The following is a 16,227-nucleotide window of genomic DNA, read 5'->3' as shown; positions in this document are numbered from 1 at the left end:
GTTGGAGGTTCCTTTTTCTAATTTTAAACAGTGGGGGGATCGTGCCTTCTCGATTGCGGCCCCGAAATTGTGGAACTCCCTACCCCCTGAATTACATTTTATTAATGACTTGGCACTTTTTAAATCACATCTTAAAACTCATTTATTTAGACTGGATTTTAATATTGAGTAACTTTTACCCTTTGATATGCATTTTCTGTTGTGTTTCTTGCTATGTATCTTTTGTAATTTCCCTGTAAAGCACTTTGATCATCTGTCTGATGTTGTAAGGTGCTATATAAATAAACTTTATTATTATTATTATTATTATTTAAATCACTGCACTAAAGGTACAAGCATTATACAGGTACGGTATTTTCAAGGTCAAAACTGGTGTTACCCTCTGACAGTCACATGTGAGCCATCACAAATGTGAATATGTGGTTTCTAGAGACTGAAAAATGCTTTCGAAGTGTAGAAGTTACATTCAGTTCAGCTGTATTTCACAGATCTGTTTCAAGGAAATAAGTACTCATCTTCAGCCTAACATCAAGTTACAGTTATATATCTGGGTAGGAGATATGAGATTCAAGATGAACTTTTAATCTACTTGGAAATGCTACATCCAACAGCTGAAATAAGTTAGGTTTTCTTAAGTTTATTAGTGTTAGAAATGCAGAATGTTCCACTTAATAGCATGCAATTTGTACAACACACATAATCCTCACCAATAAATTTACCTGCAAAGACTGACAGGTCACCTCTGGGTCTGACTCAGTGCAGGCTGCTGAGTCTGTAACAGATACAGAGGAAGGGGAAGAGAAAAATGTAGATCAGGAGGGAAAGAGAAGGCTGAAAAAGGGCCGAAACAAAGAGCTGTTCATTAAAAACCTAAACCCGTGCCCAATTCATGTACAGGGGTTAATAGCCATCCAAAAATGCAACCCCACCTTTTACCATAAACGGTCAGACTGTCTTATTATGCAAGGCACTGAGCTGAGGGAGGGGCAGAGAGGTTAAAATACCATGCATGGCTAAGGTGGCATTAATGACCACATTCGCACTCTCGTTTTCTGTCTCTGTGCCTGCCAGCCGCTCATGCAGGCAGTGGAATGGCGGATTACTGAGCTCACTCCATGGCCTCAGACCAGTCATGCACCTGGCCATACAAGGACCTTGAGGAAGAGAGGATTTCACATACTGTGAAGAGACACACACACACACTCATTCTCACACACAACCTTTATAAGACCGGGGCCACAACAGCCATAGAAGGCAGGGGTCTACTTCCAATGGCCTCAGACTGTGTGTGTGTATCCTTACAGTGAGTGAGCGTGTGAACTGTCCTGGTGCTTCAAGGGTGGCTGAGTGCCCTGTGACTCCCATGGATTACAGGGGGATAATCCACACACTCATTCTCACACACAGACACAAGTCAACACTCAAAGACAACAAGTCTGTAATCTGTTCTTCACCTTTAGAGTGTATCCTGCAAAACGCTTCTAAAATGTAGTAAAACCAGTAAATTGGTGCACCAGCTGGACGCATGAATTAACTTTAAGCAAGGTGGGTTAGCAGGAGACAGGCATGATAAACTCTACACATGCATTCAAGTAAATACAGCTAAAATAAAAAATGACAGAGGGGAATTATGTTATTCCATTTGAAGTTAGTTTGCACGGATTCTTGTCAGAGTCCCCCAGCACAATAAAGTTGTTGTGCGAATAAAGAGAAGTGTTTACTATCAATAACTATTAAATTTGGGAAATTCTGATCTCACATTCAAACTACAGTTTCAGTTGTCTCGTGCTGAGAAGACGTAGCATTTACTAGCTTACATTCTTGTTGCTTGAGGTGAGCTTAAGTTTCATTTCTACTGTTAATCCTACTGCAGTGGATTCAGAGATAGGAAGAGAGTGAGAAGGGTCAGAATGCAGCTAGAAAAATATTAAACCATATTTAGCCCTATTTGGTTTGGTTTTATGAGGCTCCAGTTAGCCCTGGGCTAATTCTGGTGTTCAGTTGGTTTAAAGGATCAGGCGACTGCTCAAAGTTCTCCACTTTTACTGAGATAATTTCAGAAGATTTAGGGTTGAAAGCCAATTCAAAATGAGCATCAAAAAGGAAATAGACCACTAATGTTGCACTTCTCTATGAATACATTTAAATGTACATCATATAATACATTAAGATACTAAATGAATTATATAGCAACAGAAGTATTGACATGTTGGCTGGTGGTCTTTCTGTCCACCTTGGTGTCCCCACTCACCTTGATCCCCTCCTGCTGCGCTGTGGCTAGGTTGAACCTCCCCAGAGAGGGCAGACAGAGGAGTGGACGTGTCCCTCACTTCTCCCTCTCCTGCTCTGTCCACCACCGTCCACTTCTCGTCCCCGTCCTCCTCTTCACCTCTGTCTGTTAATTTATCCGCCGTATCCTCGGGCCTGGTGTCTGTTTGTCCGTCCTGTTCTCTGCAATTCCTTTCTGCTAACTCGTTCTTCAGGAAGTCTTGAAGGGCAAACTCCTCATCCCAGTCCAAGTCATCTCCAGGCTGAGAAGAAAAAGAAATAAAGAGAAAGACAAGTTCTCGATAAAAGTAAAAACTTTGCAACAGATACCGCTGAGAGAAAGATGAAATAGGACAGGACACGTAAGTGATTTCTGGAGAAAACCACTTATTAACAGAGCTCATACGGATTAGATTTTCTTTTTGTTGATTAATAAGTCCACAGGAAACACAATTTTAGTGGCTGGTCCTTGATCCAAAGCTAGACTGAATAAATTATTTAAAAGTGAGAGCGGGGTTTTTTGTCAAAGCATTTGCAACTTGTATACTGTACACACATCTATCTACCTCAGCACCAAGTTCATTATGTTTTGCAGCAAAAACAATGGTGATGTAATGGAAATGTTCAAGCGTGCCTCAGTGCCTTTTGTGTGAGGAGCAGTGCGTAGGTGTGTGGTCGCATCTGATACTGTGTGTGTGTGTGTGCACGCGCGCACATGTCCACTTCAGCCGCCAACTCGCACTCAGCTCTCTTCTACCAGATACTCCATCTGTCTGAATACAGCAAGAGCTCTGTCACTGCTTTCCAACCAAGCAATCCAATATCCTTCTATTGTGGTAACTGAATGTTAAGACATACAAAAACACACACACGTGTTAATTATTGAGGTCCAATGAATGCCAAATTGAATATGACTTTGATGCCAGAGGTCATCTAAACATTGTTAGAAACACTTGATCACCTCCCAGAGAGATTTCATTTTACTGAGTGTTCTAACAATGATGGACACTGACAACAGAGTAAGGTTGAAAGATTACTTCTGAGAATGGTGGAAGCAACCAGCTGCTGCTGTTTATTGAATATAGGTTCATAGATTTAAACGCTTTCATCCAGTCTGACCTCTTCCTCTGGTGCAGGTGTCTGGCACGAGGCCTCTCTGCTGTCCTGAGGTGTCTTTAGCTGCTCCAGCTCCTCACACAGCTGACGCTTCTGGTTCTCCTGCTCCTGCACCCTGCGTGCAAAAATTCAAAATCCTGGTGATTTAAAAAAACGGCAGAGTGATTATCGTTTTTTCAAGAGAAATGTGGAAGAAACATACAAATTATCAAAGCATCCTTAACTGTCAAGAGAGACAGAAAATCCTATCCTAGAAGACAGTGCAGTGGACATACTGTACCCAATCCGCAGGCCCATGCAGTGTCCCATTCTGTTGCCCAGGGTGACCAGCGCCAGTTCTCCGACTGGCCCAGTAACGATTCCTTCACTTCACGGTTTTGTAGATCCAGTACCAGTCCGACCCTCTAATCTCAAACTACGCACAGAACCACCTTCAACAAAACCCTGACCCTAGCACTGTCTTATAGTCCAGTCTTACTCTAAACAGTCTGTATTAGCCCAAACACTCCAGGGCAGGAGGTGGAACTACACTTACAATGAGTCCTCTTCAGTTTTCTTTCCTCCCAAACAATATCAAAGTTCCTGAGTTTACCCTGGCAAGTGAATACCGCTAAACCCCAGCTGGACAGCCTGACCAGTTCCCCCTCTCTGGTCCGATGCTGTGCCACGCTAGCTCTGTTATATATCTGAAGGGGATGGCCGTCTCCATGAACACACATATAAACAGACACACACATGGACAAGGCAAACCCACAAAGAATCAGAGTGAAGTCCAGAGTTGGCCCAGACCCAGGCCTAATGAGGCGGGCCCTTTTGGGTCATTGAGGTCAGGATGATTGACAGGTCTTTCCCCCACTCAGCACAACTGACTGGCCAACTGAGACAGAGCACTGGAGAGCAGAGATAGTCACATCGCAGGGGTTTGACATGGAGTAATGTGTGGTGTTATGCATGTAGAGTTTCAGTCAGTTATAGAAATCTTTTGTTTCTCTGACAGGCAGATCTCCTCTAATGGCAGAAATAACTTAATTGGTTGAATAAAATCCTCTCATCTGTGCCCAGATGTTAATTCTGTCAGGACCATGTGGCATTTAAGATCCTGGAAGCTCTGCAAGCACCCAAACAAGATTATAGAGACAGCTAGGCTGCATGGACTCGTAAGGTCAGCTAGGCTAAGCAGTTAGCCTTCTTCCCTTTTTATGGCAGGATTGCATTTCTTTCTTTTTTTTTTCCTTTTCTCCAGTTATTACATAGCTTGCTTGCTTTATCATTGTCTAGCTGTCCTCTGTAAGTGACTTATAGCGCAGGTTTAAAGTGCACAGTGCATTAAGGGCATGTCCAACTCCACTTTTGCTAATTAACAGAAACAGCAGACAAACAGCACATAATCTGGGCATTTAGTAAGGCACAAAGGGTTTGTATTTAGTTTCTGAATCATTGGTGTCTTTAAGGCGACACATGAAATAAATTTTGTCATCTCCCATTGCCTTTAACAGGCAGGTGCACCTGTACCTGGCACATTGCTTTTTAAATGGCAGATTCAACTATTTGGAGGAGCGAGCAGTTTTCTACTGAGGAAACGGATCTGTTAGAAGTGAAAACGTGCAAGCAGATCATCCATAAGAGCAGCAAGGATCCACCCTGAAGCTCCCTAAGGTGAAACGGGCATCAGAGGATCTTACTACATGAGTAATAAGCCAATTAAATAAGTACTTAGACAGTGTGAGTGCTGGGCAGAAAAATGACAACTGCATTGGTGGGAAACTAGCAATGATACTTGTGCTGAGCTGTCCGCCAGTTTGCAACAAGTGTAAAATAGGGCCCAAGCTTTTTCACTATTGTGCTGTTGAGAGACATCATTATGACCTTACTTTGACAGAAAATGAGTACTTTAGCTCTGCCTACTTGGATTTAATTCAACCAGTGAGATCAATGCTGCACATGAGCAACTCCACCTTAAAGAGGTGTTTTCCTACCGTACAATCAAGAAGCTGCTACACGATCCACAAAACTATTCTCTTCCATCTTCATCTGCTCTTACACTCTCAAACATCACTCAGCTCACGCATTTCTGACCGCACGCTGATTTTCACATAAACGGCCACACATGCTCAACAAAACATTTACTCACCTGACTGAAAGGTGCAGGATCTCCGTACGGGACCTCCTCATGTTACTGGCCATTTTGATCAGCTCCTTCTCCAGCGAGTCTGTGTACTGGGCCAGCTGGTCCAGGCTGAGGGCCCAGTCCGCCCGTCTTGCGTCCAGCTCGGCCTGCACCGTCTGCGGGGAGACAAGGCCGAGGGTCAGCCTCTTGCTAGGTGAAAGGCCACAAGCAACCAGACGGCCTGAAAAGCTGTGCGTCTTTTACACCTGCAAAAAGTTCTGACACCTAACTGACAATCTTTCTGTGTTAGCCGGAGGACTGAAGCAGCAGAAGCCCGACTTGCACTGGCAGAGCTCTGCTCCACGAATGATTTCTGTCTCATTTGGTATGTTTACTGCTGTATGGCAGTACGTGGCTAATGAATGCAGAGTGGCAACAATGCAGGAGGAAGGGGAGAGAGAGAGAGAGAGAGAGAGAGAGAGAGAGAGAGAGAGAGAGAGAGAGAGAGAGAGAGAGATACAGAAAGTTGGAGTGAGGGAGGAGGGGAGTGGGCTGTGTTCATGGTACAACACACTGACTAAATAGCACTGCCTGGATGGGGCCTGTTGGAGAGTTATATAAGCGAGAGATCTCTAGAGGAGAGATAGTGGGTGGGAAGGAGAGAAAGAGCAGAGAGGCAGTAATAGATGGAGAAAGAGAGCAACAGGTGGAGGGAGAGGAAGCTAGAAATCACACTACATAATTTCATGGTTCACATGGAAAAAAAACAAAAAACTAAAACCTTTGCAGCCTGAAATCAACCCAGATGCATATGCACACATACAGACACCAACACAGCAGTACAATGTGGACCTGCAACCTTTCTTAGGCTTACATCAAATGTTTTAGGTAGGCTGACACTGAACAAAAGAAATGTTTCTGTGAAAAGATGAGAGTGGATCTGACCTGGAGACTGCCTTCTGTGTTGCCCCCTGGCTGTGCGTGGTCATTCAGCACGCCCCTGACTGTGGACAAGACTGAGTCGCTTTCCACTGTGAAATCCCTTTTCTGAGAAACAAAGAGGAAGCGTGTGGCGAGAGAAGCATGGTTCAAGATGGACACAATTTATTAAGACGCAAAAGAAGTTTAAAGGCTTTCATAAACCTAACATCATACTGTTCTAATTGTCTAATCGTAACCTGGTAGTGATTGAATTTGACTTTTTGGTATACCTCAACAGTTATAGCAATACAACAGTCTTGGGTTTAGTGTAATTTACTGCAACACAGTAACATTTACAGTCAGATTGCTATGGAGATGCAAATTGTCCACTAGTCACCAATCTATAGTCCAAAATCAATTTTAGAATTTAAGTGCAAGTGAGGCCTTCACACACACTTAATCACACTTACCAGTTTCTTAAGAAGGTTCTTGAACTCCTGAGCCATGTGGTCTGGGCTGGGTCCCTGCAGCATCAGCAGCACCTCCCTGTCCAGCGTCTCATCCAGCGGGGAGGTAAAGCTCATAGAGGTGGACAAATGGTCAACTCCATGAGGGGCCTGCTGGAGGTATATATATACACAATATATTTACACAAGAAAAACCAATATGATTTTTGCAGAAGCTCAACTGTGTCAAGTACATAGCATGTGAAGAAAATGCTTTGTATTGTGTGTGAGGTCCTACAGCCTGAGGAGGAAAAATCTTTCAGAATGAATCACCTGCCTGCAGGCATAAAACTGAAAAACAACAAAGACAAGCTGTGTCTGTCAGTGTGAATGCTGTATTTGTGTAGGGGGCATTCAAGTTTATATATGGCAGCTATAAGGAAGACATCCAAGAGGTGACAGCAGCCATGAATTCTGTCAGAATAAAAAGCCAGAGACCGAAACAGTGTGCACAAAGAAATGAGAATAAATGTAAGACAAAATGAGAGAAGAAGGAGGATCAGGTGAATAAGAGATATGAGATTGAGAGCAAGAAGGAGGAAGGAAAGAAATAGAGAGCAGGTAAGTGGATCAAATAAAAAAGACAGAGTAAGGGAGTGCTGACCTCCAGTGGTGACTGTGCCAGAGCCAGTTCTGTCTGCAGGGATCCTGAGCTGCTCTGGTTCAACCTGTAGGCCGCCGACAGGGACAGACCAGCACTGTGAGGGACAGGAGGACGCAGTGCAAACAAAGACATTAAAAAAACCTTTGGTTAATGACCAGAACATGCCAGACTGTCTTCGTATTAACTGTTAATATCTCAAACCCTGGTTCACTTACCCAGCCAGGTCTGGGTGCATCATCTGAATCTGGTTCTCCAGTTTGCTTTTGTCTGCCCTCAGCAGCTGGAATCAACAACACAGACACCAACATGACTCATACCATCCCATTAGTTAGTTAGAGGTCAACTACGTTGCCCCACTGGAACAGGACTGTTGACTACTTGTGGAAGCAGGTGATGTAATTCCCACAGTCAATCAGCCAGTGACGCACATGCTGATAATAGCACCAACACACTGGACATACCAGAGAACAGCAAACATTTAGTTTTAAAAATGTGATTTTCCTCAATATTCATATACATTTTGGAAAATAAAACAATTATCTTACATTCGTGGTCAGTATTTCTAATCAAGACTTAGAACACTTTGATGTGCTTTTGAATCTGCCAATTTCTTCTGTGACTCTCCAAATCTCATTTAACGAGAGGATTTTTTCCCAGTGCTGCATGCAGGAAATCGGAGAGAATCACTGCCTGATCTTCTGCAAACTCATTTCAGCTAAAACAAAAGTGGTGGGAGTAAACCACACAGTTTGGAAGGCGCGTGTAAAAGGCACGTGAGAAAGCAGTACATCGAGAACATCTATGAAAAAATAGCTCAACACACTGACCTCTGTGATGGAGGAGTACTCCTCCACTGCTGACTTCAGCTCATTTATCTGTCTGCTCTTCTGTAAAAGACGGGTAAACGACACAAGACACAAGTTGCCTTCATCCAGAACTTCTACACATATATATTATTTTTTATTTTTCCCTGAACCAGTGAATCCTGAATGGATTCAAGCAATTCTACGTATTGGATGATCACAGCTGTAACAAAAAGCATTACAGCAACTGTAAAATGGGTAATAAAACAAGATTAAAGCACTGACCTCTATTACCACAGCTTCCTTCTCACTGACGACAGCATCAAAAGAGTCAATCTGCACCTAAGGACAGGAAAAAGGCAGTTACATCACAACATAAAGAAAGTACAGTACAATGGCAGCACGGTCACCAGTACTTCTAATTGTGCCTGCGACAGAGTTAGAACACGAAGGTCATTTTCTGAGAAAGGAAGCGGATATGCACTCAAAAATGCCTGAGGGCCGGGGGGAATGAATAAGAGAAGGACACTGTGTAAGAGCAGTTAAAAGAAGGGATGTAACAATACAGAGCAAAATATAGAAGTGATAATGAACAGACAGTAAAGGCACCTGAAGGTCAGCGTTAATGTCACACAGCTCTGTAATTCTCCTCTGAAGCTCGTCCGTCTCCACGGTGGCCTTGAAGTTCTGTGGAGCCATCAGAAAGGGGAGTTAGGGCAGCTAGCGTCATCCTTTCATGAGGAGAAACTTGTCACAATCTACTCATCTATGACTGTACCACTACAGATTCCCTGTGAAGGCAGGTCATTGATTTTACTGTCATGTCCTCTTTGGGCAGTGAAGTACCTCTTCCTGAAGAGAAGCGATCTTGGCAATGAGACTCTGGTTTTCTCTCTCCTGAAAGGCAGAAAAGCAATCAATAGCAGCTATGGAGACGACTGCTCAGCCCTTAAGTTTCTGCTCCATTACACTCTTGACTTTTGCACCAAAGTCAAACAAAATTCACTTATATATAGTGAAGAAATGTGTTGAAGAATTTGCAGAATTTTGCCATTTAATTTCAAAGTCAAATGTAATCTGGGATGTGAACTTTAGTGCTAACAGTTTGCATCACTGCATTTAGATACAAGAAGAAGTGTAAGGAAAAGAGGCGCAGCTTTAAAGGCTGCATTAAATGCCAAGCTTTTTAATTCGAACCCAACAAGTTGATGCTTTGACTACTGCTCTGCAACACAGTCTGCAACACAGTACTGAACAGACTCATGCCATCTGTTTGCACTGCAGGCAGAATGCATTTTTAGAGATCCTCTTTGTGCTGCCTGGGTTTCACTGACCACATGTTTGCTGTGTGCGGAGGCGCGAGCTCTGCCTTCCTCCGTACAGCTCAGAGTGGCCTTCATCTCCTCCACCTCCTCCTTCAGCATCTTCTCCTTCTGGGCCAGCTGTTGGTTACTGTGGGAGAGGACCAACAGCGATAGAAGTCAACCAACCACTGCTGCGACTGATGCGTGCCATGTATTTTTGCGTGCACAGGCACCTTACACTCTGGCCTGATTGCGCAGCTCCTCGTTCTCCTCTGCCAGCTTCTGGTTGCTGTCCTCCATGCCCTCCACCACCTGCTTCAGCTTCCTAACCTCCTCCTCGAGCTTTTGGTTGCTCATCTGAAGGTCGGCAACACAATACACCAGTTCTGACGTCTCACTGAGGGAAGGAATGCAGAAACATATATGCAGGACCTCCTAACATCCAAAATGCAGAGTTAGAGCTCAGCTCCATCTCCTTTAGTGACAGACAGTAGGCCTATAAGTTACTGCAGTTGCCACAGTGCAAAGATATGACTATTTCTACTCTTGAACAGGAAATTCAGTGTTTCATGAACCACATGGGCAGGCGTGGATGGTCATACACACAAATAAAAGGCATTGTATTGCCCATTTATAACAACGCTCTCACTAATTCACACACGTCACTTACAATTCTGCTCTGGATGCCTCCCCTCCAAAGGCCTCCAAGCTTCCTGAGGTCATATTGAGTAGCATGGACCTCTTGGCTATAACACACACACAGATCCAAAAGACTCGTATTAAAGCTCTCGGTGTGAACAAAATTAGGTCTGTGTACTGTACAAAGAGGTGAAAAGCATATCACTCACCAGATAGGCTATCTCTGAGTTTGACCGAGTCCTGTGTGAGGTCATCTGTTGGCTCTTCCCTGAGGTGCAACAGAGAAATCAAACATCCAAATGTGCAACCACTCTCCTGATTTTTCTCTAGGATTTGGCAGTCATGCACTTCGCTGCTGCTTTGGACTCCTGAAAGCATGTTTGAAATGATTTGTTGAACTGTTTCATTTTTGGTGCCTGGCACAGTGAGCACTGCAAACAGGCAGCTCTCTGCTCAGTCTGAAACTCATCCTTTACATGATGCACAAACAGATCCTGGACACACCGCAAACAGAGCTACCTGACTGGTGCGCAATCCTCACTCATCTGACACTTATACTAGTGTGTGATGACATATTTCATGTACATAGGGACGTCATCACTCAATTTGACGCTGAGACAAAAAAAATCATCGCTAAAATTTGGCTGATTTTTCCTCCTCAAATTTGGCATAAGAGATCAATCAATATAATCATCAAATATTTTGACTTTCAATTTTAATCTTCTGCCCGAGCTACATCAAAGCAGGCCAGAGGTGTCAAATGCTGATTAGATACAGACCTGACAGAGTGCACTCTATGATGACGCAGAGATGCCTCTGAGACTTAAGATATGCTGCTGTTAAATGGAGATGCACACAGCTGAAAATAGGGGGGAAAAAATTCTCACCAGTTATCTCTCATCTGATGCATAACCCGCCTACACAGCATCTACTTGCATAACTCCAGCACAATATATGAGTTGGTAAATGAGTCAGCCACAGGACTGTTAAAGATGGTGCAAGCTGTCTGTTTCTCGCCATGCTAAAGAGGTTGGAAGTACAAGATGTAGAAAGGAGCAAAATCTGCAAATAGTTCAGTCAAAACACAAAAAAATGAAACCAGTGACTGCATATTTATTTTCAAAGGCTCCACCAAGAAACTCTCCACCTCTGCATGCTTTCCCTTTGCAATTTTTATGTTTCTAAGACTTGACTTCAATTGTCAAACCTTCTCCAGCAAGATAAGAACAGAACCAGGAGATATGGTGCCAGCAGAAAACAACAATCCACTATTGATTTATGATTCTCAACTGACAGCCTGAAAGAGATTTTAATTCTCGCTTTCATCCACACACAGGAAGGTCAGGACATGTACAGCTGGACCTGGATTCACCATCTTGCTTAAGGTCAAAAGCTTGACCTCAGATGTTCCAGGATATTCATTCACTGAGCTGCCCACGCTTCACCTCAATGTCTTATTTTTATAGTCACATACTGCCCACAAGGCGATTCAGAAATATCAAAAAGCTCTTTTTTTTTTCAGCCATAAATTATCGGGCTTTGCCATGAGAAACGGACAAATGATTACATTTTTTTGTTTAAATAAAAGACAAGCCAGTTAGTTTGTGGGGACAAGCTCTCAGTGGTGAAAAAGGCCAAAAAACAAGCTGTTTGAGCTGCACGGACAAATGCGCTTGGATAAAGTTGGTGTTTTTCGTGGGAGTCTGGGTGCCCAACAAGCAGCTTTCATCAGACCACATTCTGACAGAGACAGTGTTAGGAAGCAAGCTTTGAGGTAGGTCAGGTGTTGGTGAAGGAGCTGCTGGCACCAATCAAAGTAAAATTGCTCCAAAATATCAGTTTTTCTGCAATAATTCATGGCGATCTGACTTGGAAAGTGACGGCAAGTGTCTCTGTGATTCAGCCTTCATGGTGGACATTACCAAGTACCTCCCAGAGCTCAAGCTCCAGCCAGCTTCTCAGCTCTTTGCTTTCAATAATGGAAAATCAACAATGTGCATTTTCCTACTCCGCAAGAAGGATCATGGACTTAAGGTACCCCTACTTTGGAATAGAGCCTGCTTTTCATTACCTGTTGTTGCGGCAGTCATCAATCCACTCCCTCATGACAGCGTGATACGTGTCCAGGTCAATGGAGACGTCTTTATGCTCTGGGTCGAGCATGTTGCAAAGTTCCTCCAGTCCGCTGTCTTCTGAGCTGCGGCTGGTGGTGTGTCGCAGGTAGTCCACAATGTGAGACACATACACTTTACCTGCAAGACGACATCAGCACAGAGTGGCTCTCTCATCTCTGGACCTTTTATGCCCACTAGAACTGTGACGGTTAATATATAACAGGACTTATTTTGCAATCATGTGTAATTTACTTTGGAAGCTACACACTTCTCAGGCATTTCGTCTTTGTTGGGTTTTAGGTGTAGGCAGCAAAAGCAGTAACCATGGTGAAAGTAACAATCATGACTGCTCTATCTGAGGACCCACATACTCATTTTTTCATTTTATTATTCAACTGCAATACCGTCTATGAAAAACTGATCATTTCTTTGAATTATTTTTACGTAAACACAGACCCAAAGTGACCCGAGACTGGTGGCCTATCACATGAACAGCACAAACAACAGAGGAGACTGTAATCTAGCACGCAATCAGATCCAGGAGCTAAGGGACATGAGTAAAAACATCTCGTGAAAAAAACTTCTGAAAAAATAGAAGAAGAAATCAGGCAAACAAATTACAATAAAGAAAAAACGACCACCTCCTCCGTACTTCTTTTAAAGATTCCATTTCGCTTATCCCTGCTGCACAAGACGGTTCGCTTCACAAAAGCATTTATAATGTTGAGAAAACACTGAAGCCTCTGAACAGATGATGAAGCAGATTAGTGTTGCAGGCGCTCAAAGGCATGAGAGACAATGCTGATATTGTGGGACTGTTGAAGGAGTCACTTCTGCCTCAGACGCAGAAAAACACGCCGTCATGCTATACGCAATGACAACATACAATTTATCATCAGGCTGCCATATTCAGCATGCTGGAAAACTGACATGTGTGACCAAATCATTAATGACTATCAGTGTGTGAGTGTGTGTGTGTGTGTGTGTGTGTGGACATACCTCGGCGCTGGACGTCACAGGCATGGAAGATGGTATCGAGCAGATTCTCCTCACAGATGAGACTGATTTCTGCCATATTCTCCTTCCTGTTTTCAGAGGCCAGTGATGATCCTGAGCATGAACACACACACACGCACACACACACACGCACACACACACACACACACACACACACACACACACACACACACACACACACACACACACACACACACACACACACACACACACACACACACACACACACACACACACACACACACACACACACACACACACACACACACACACACCACATGATGATTTTCCTTCTGGCACAGCACAACTGTAACGGTAGGATGGCCTGACACACCATCCACTCCAAAGTTACATAAGACAAGTTAGTTTGGGGTACAACTAAGAACAGACTTGCAGCTGTGCCCCCATTAAACTGAAATGTAGGTTCTGACCTAGATTTTGACACAAAACAGGTTTCAAGACAAGGACCTGAAGTCCTTTGTCAAATCTGAATTAAAAGAAAGAAAGAAAGAAAAACCAAGATGCCTGCTGGGAAATTGCTTGCTTGGGTAACACAGCCTTTTTCTCTTTGTACCTCTATCCTTGTCTGCACCAGTAATGTTCCTCTGATTCCACCCCCCCCCCTTCTCTCTACCTGGCTGCTCCTATCATAATGCCTGCTTTGAAAAATCAAACTTAGAATACCAAAAACTACTTTGACTTTGAAGAAATAAAACATTCTTCTGATACTTCTTCACAGGAATTTCATTTCAAGCATTTCTTTCTGGTGCAAATATGAAAAACTAAACTGAGGTTTAGACCAAATAATCCATTTAGAGGTCCACTCCCAAGCTTTCACTCACCACCCTTATCAGTGAATACAGTCTACTTAGCAAACAGAAATACTCCATCTGCTGATGAAGACCGTGATGTGGCTGAAAGCTGTAGTAGTTTTGCCAAACTCATGGCGAGTGAACTTTCACCGCTTTCCGTTTTGTGTGCTACACAAACATCCCAACTGACCACAGCCGTTCCTCCCTACCTCCGTCTCCCATGGACAGTCTTTTCACAACCAGAGCTGGGTAGGGCAGCTCACACTCGGTCAAGTTCCCAGGGCCCGCCGAGCAGAAGTTGAGGTTGTAGGAGAGGGTGCTGTGGTTTGGGGTGAAGGTGCGACACAGAGACGGGCTCCTGCTCGCCCTCTCGGTCTCGGGCTGCACCGACTGGGGTCCTTGTGTGAATGTAAAGTAAGGGGACTCCCTGGGCTGGACTGTGGGCGTCGAACAACTCCTGTGCCATGGCTTAACTTGTCTCAGATCACTCCCATCAGCCCCTCTCCTCTCTCCCAGAGTGCTGGTGATAGTGTACGTGACATTAGCAGGTGAGGACGGATTGCACGTCGGCGTGGAAGGGGTGGACAGAGGGACAGACGGACCCAGGCTGCTCCTCTGGGAAGCCGCAGGGCTTGGCATTCCCATCCCTTTCCCCTTCACTCTCTCCTTCACCCTCTCCCCCTCGTCTCTGTGGAGGGCACCCTTCTTCAGGATGGCTTCCAGGTTGCGCCTGAGGCCGCACTGCGGGCTGTCGTAACTGCTGGAGGAGAGTTTGGGAATCTGGAATGGTGAATTGGGCTCTCGATCACCACGCCACTGAATGGTCTGCAGTTTGCGGCAGATGCTGTCCACGGGGTTGTGGCGACGACTGGGCTGGGGCGTGTAGTAGTCCATGCTGCTGATGGCAGGGCTGCAGTGCTGGCTTCCTGGCTAGAGGAGAGGCTGATGTCTGGGGGCAGAGAAGCAGAAAATATGTAGTTTATTTGCATGCAAAGTTGGTCAAACGGAGACAAAAGAACAAGGATGCATAAAAACACTCAGAAAGCCACAGCTATTCAGCCGGTGCATGAGTAACACTGTGCAGCAGAGCACCATGATGCACTGGACAACTGGCACATTCACTCTGTATAGGAGTGTTTTCCCTGGAGGAGTTCCAGTGTAGAGAAACAAGCAGGTGGGAAAGACCCCCCCACCTCCACCCCCACCCCAGCATCAAACTATCTTAAAAAGAGACCAAACTAAATGATGACAGCTGTCCATACAAGTCACTGTACATGCAACTCAGTGCACAGGGTCGCAGATTTTAATCCTGGCATCTCAATGTGGGAAAACGAAAGCATCGCCATCAGGCTCCAGGTGCGCAAACGAGCAAATTCATTCAAGAGTTTGATAACGAATTCTGAACAAAACAGCGTTTAGACAAGCTTCTGTAAGCACCCTGAAAAGATGTATTATTATTATTATTATTATTATTATTATTATTATTATTATTATTAATTTCCGTAAGATTCTATCGAGAATAGCCCCTGCAGTTGAAATAAATAAATAAACTGGACATCACAAGTAATTTCACTACAGTATATTGTAAAATAAGGTCGTCTTTAACATGAACTAAGCAAAACAAATGCATTAAATTGATGATTAAATATGTCCAGCAAAGACAGCCACGCTAACATTTACATTTTTTACCACTCGAGCGCACATTTACACACAAACATAAACACCTGACCGCCATGTCTAAACAAATAAAAAAGCCCACCTTCTGTTTCACTCTTCAAACAGCCTTTGTCTGGATTTTCTTCACCTTGTAACGCTCGTGCGAGCGAACATCCGCGACGAAATGTTTGTCCAAGTGTCCAGCCTCACGCGGAGAGCTCGCGCACAGGTGGCGTGAAGCTGCAGCGCGAGACAGAAGCAGTTAAACGCTCAACGGGCGTCCGCGGCTCTAAAAATGAGCCAGCACCCCCTCCCTGTGGCCCGAACGGGACACGGCAGCCGACATGAGAAGCCGCAACT

At 44.3% G+C, this 16,227-nt stretch overlaps 1 protein-coding gene across 2 annotated transcripts in view; it reads right to left on the bottom strand.

The window, feature by feature from the left end:
• lrmp (lymphoid-restricted membrane protein) overlaps positions 1-16,227 on the bottom strand; it is a 33,449-nt gene that overhangs the window by 15,822 nt on the left and 1,400 nt on the right. Inside the window, exons 1-20 of one of the 2 annotated variants that reach the window (XM_070991606.1) lie at positions 15,971-16,121; positions 14,421-15,160; positions 13,382-13,492; positions 12,340-12,520; positions 10,478-10,536; positions 10,300-10,375; positions 9,868-10,026; positions 9,660-9,777; positions 9,172-9,222; positions 8,935-9,012; positions 8,611-8,667; positions 8,350-8,409; positions 7,738-7,802; positions 7,523-7,616; positions 6,883-7,032; positions 6,437-6,538; positions 5,516-5,667; positions 3,388-3,499; positions 2,252-2,531; positions 720-772 (exon numbers count right to left, since the gene is read on the bottom strand). In XM_070991606.1, coding sequence (XP_070847707.1) covers positions 720-772; positions 2,252-2,531; positions 3,388-3,499; positions 5,516-5,667; positions 6,437-6,538; positions 6,883-7,032; positions 7,523-7,616; positions 7,738-7,802; positions 8,350-8,409; positions 8,611-8,667; positions 8,935-9,012; positions 9,172-9,222; positions 9,660-9,777; positions 9,868-10,026; positions 10,300-10,375; positions 10,478-10,536; positions 12,340-12,520; positions 13,382-13,492; positions 14,421-15,105 — 2,643 coding nt within the window. In that variant the 5' untranslated portion in view covers positions 15,106-15,160; positions 15,971-16,121. Of the gene's footprint in view, positions 1-719; positions 773-2,251; positions 2,532-3,387; positions 3,500-5,515; positions 5,668-6,436; positions 6,539-6,882; positions 7,033-7,522; positions 7,617-7,737; positions 7,803-8,349; positions 8,410-8,610; positions 8,668-8,934; positions 9,013-9,171; positions 9,223-9,659; positions 9,778-9,867; positions 10,027-10,299; positions 10,376-10,477; positions 10,537-12,339; positions 12,521-13,381; positions 13,493-14,420; positions 15,161-15,970; positions 16,122-16,227 lie in introns of those variants that run through there. The other variant, XM_070991605.1, reaches the window with a different exon arrangement.

Source organism: Chaetodon trifascialis, chromosome 22, assembly GCF_039877785.1.
Source record: "Chaetodon trifascialis isolate fChaTrf1 chromosome 22, fChaTrf1.hap1, whole genome shotgun sequence".
Lineage (NCBI taxonomy): Eukaryota > Metazoa > Chordata > Actinopteri > Chaetodontiformes > Chaetodontidae > Chaetodon > Chaetodon trifascialis.
This window is presented reverse-complemented; position numbering and strand designations above follow the sequence as displayed.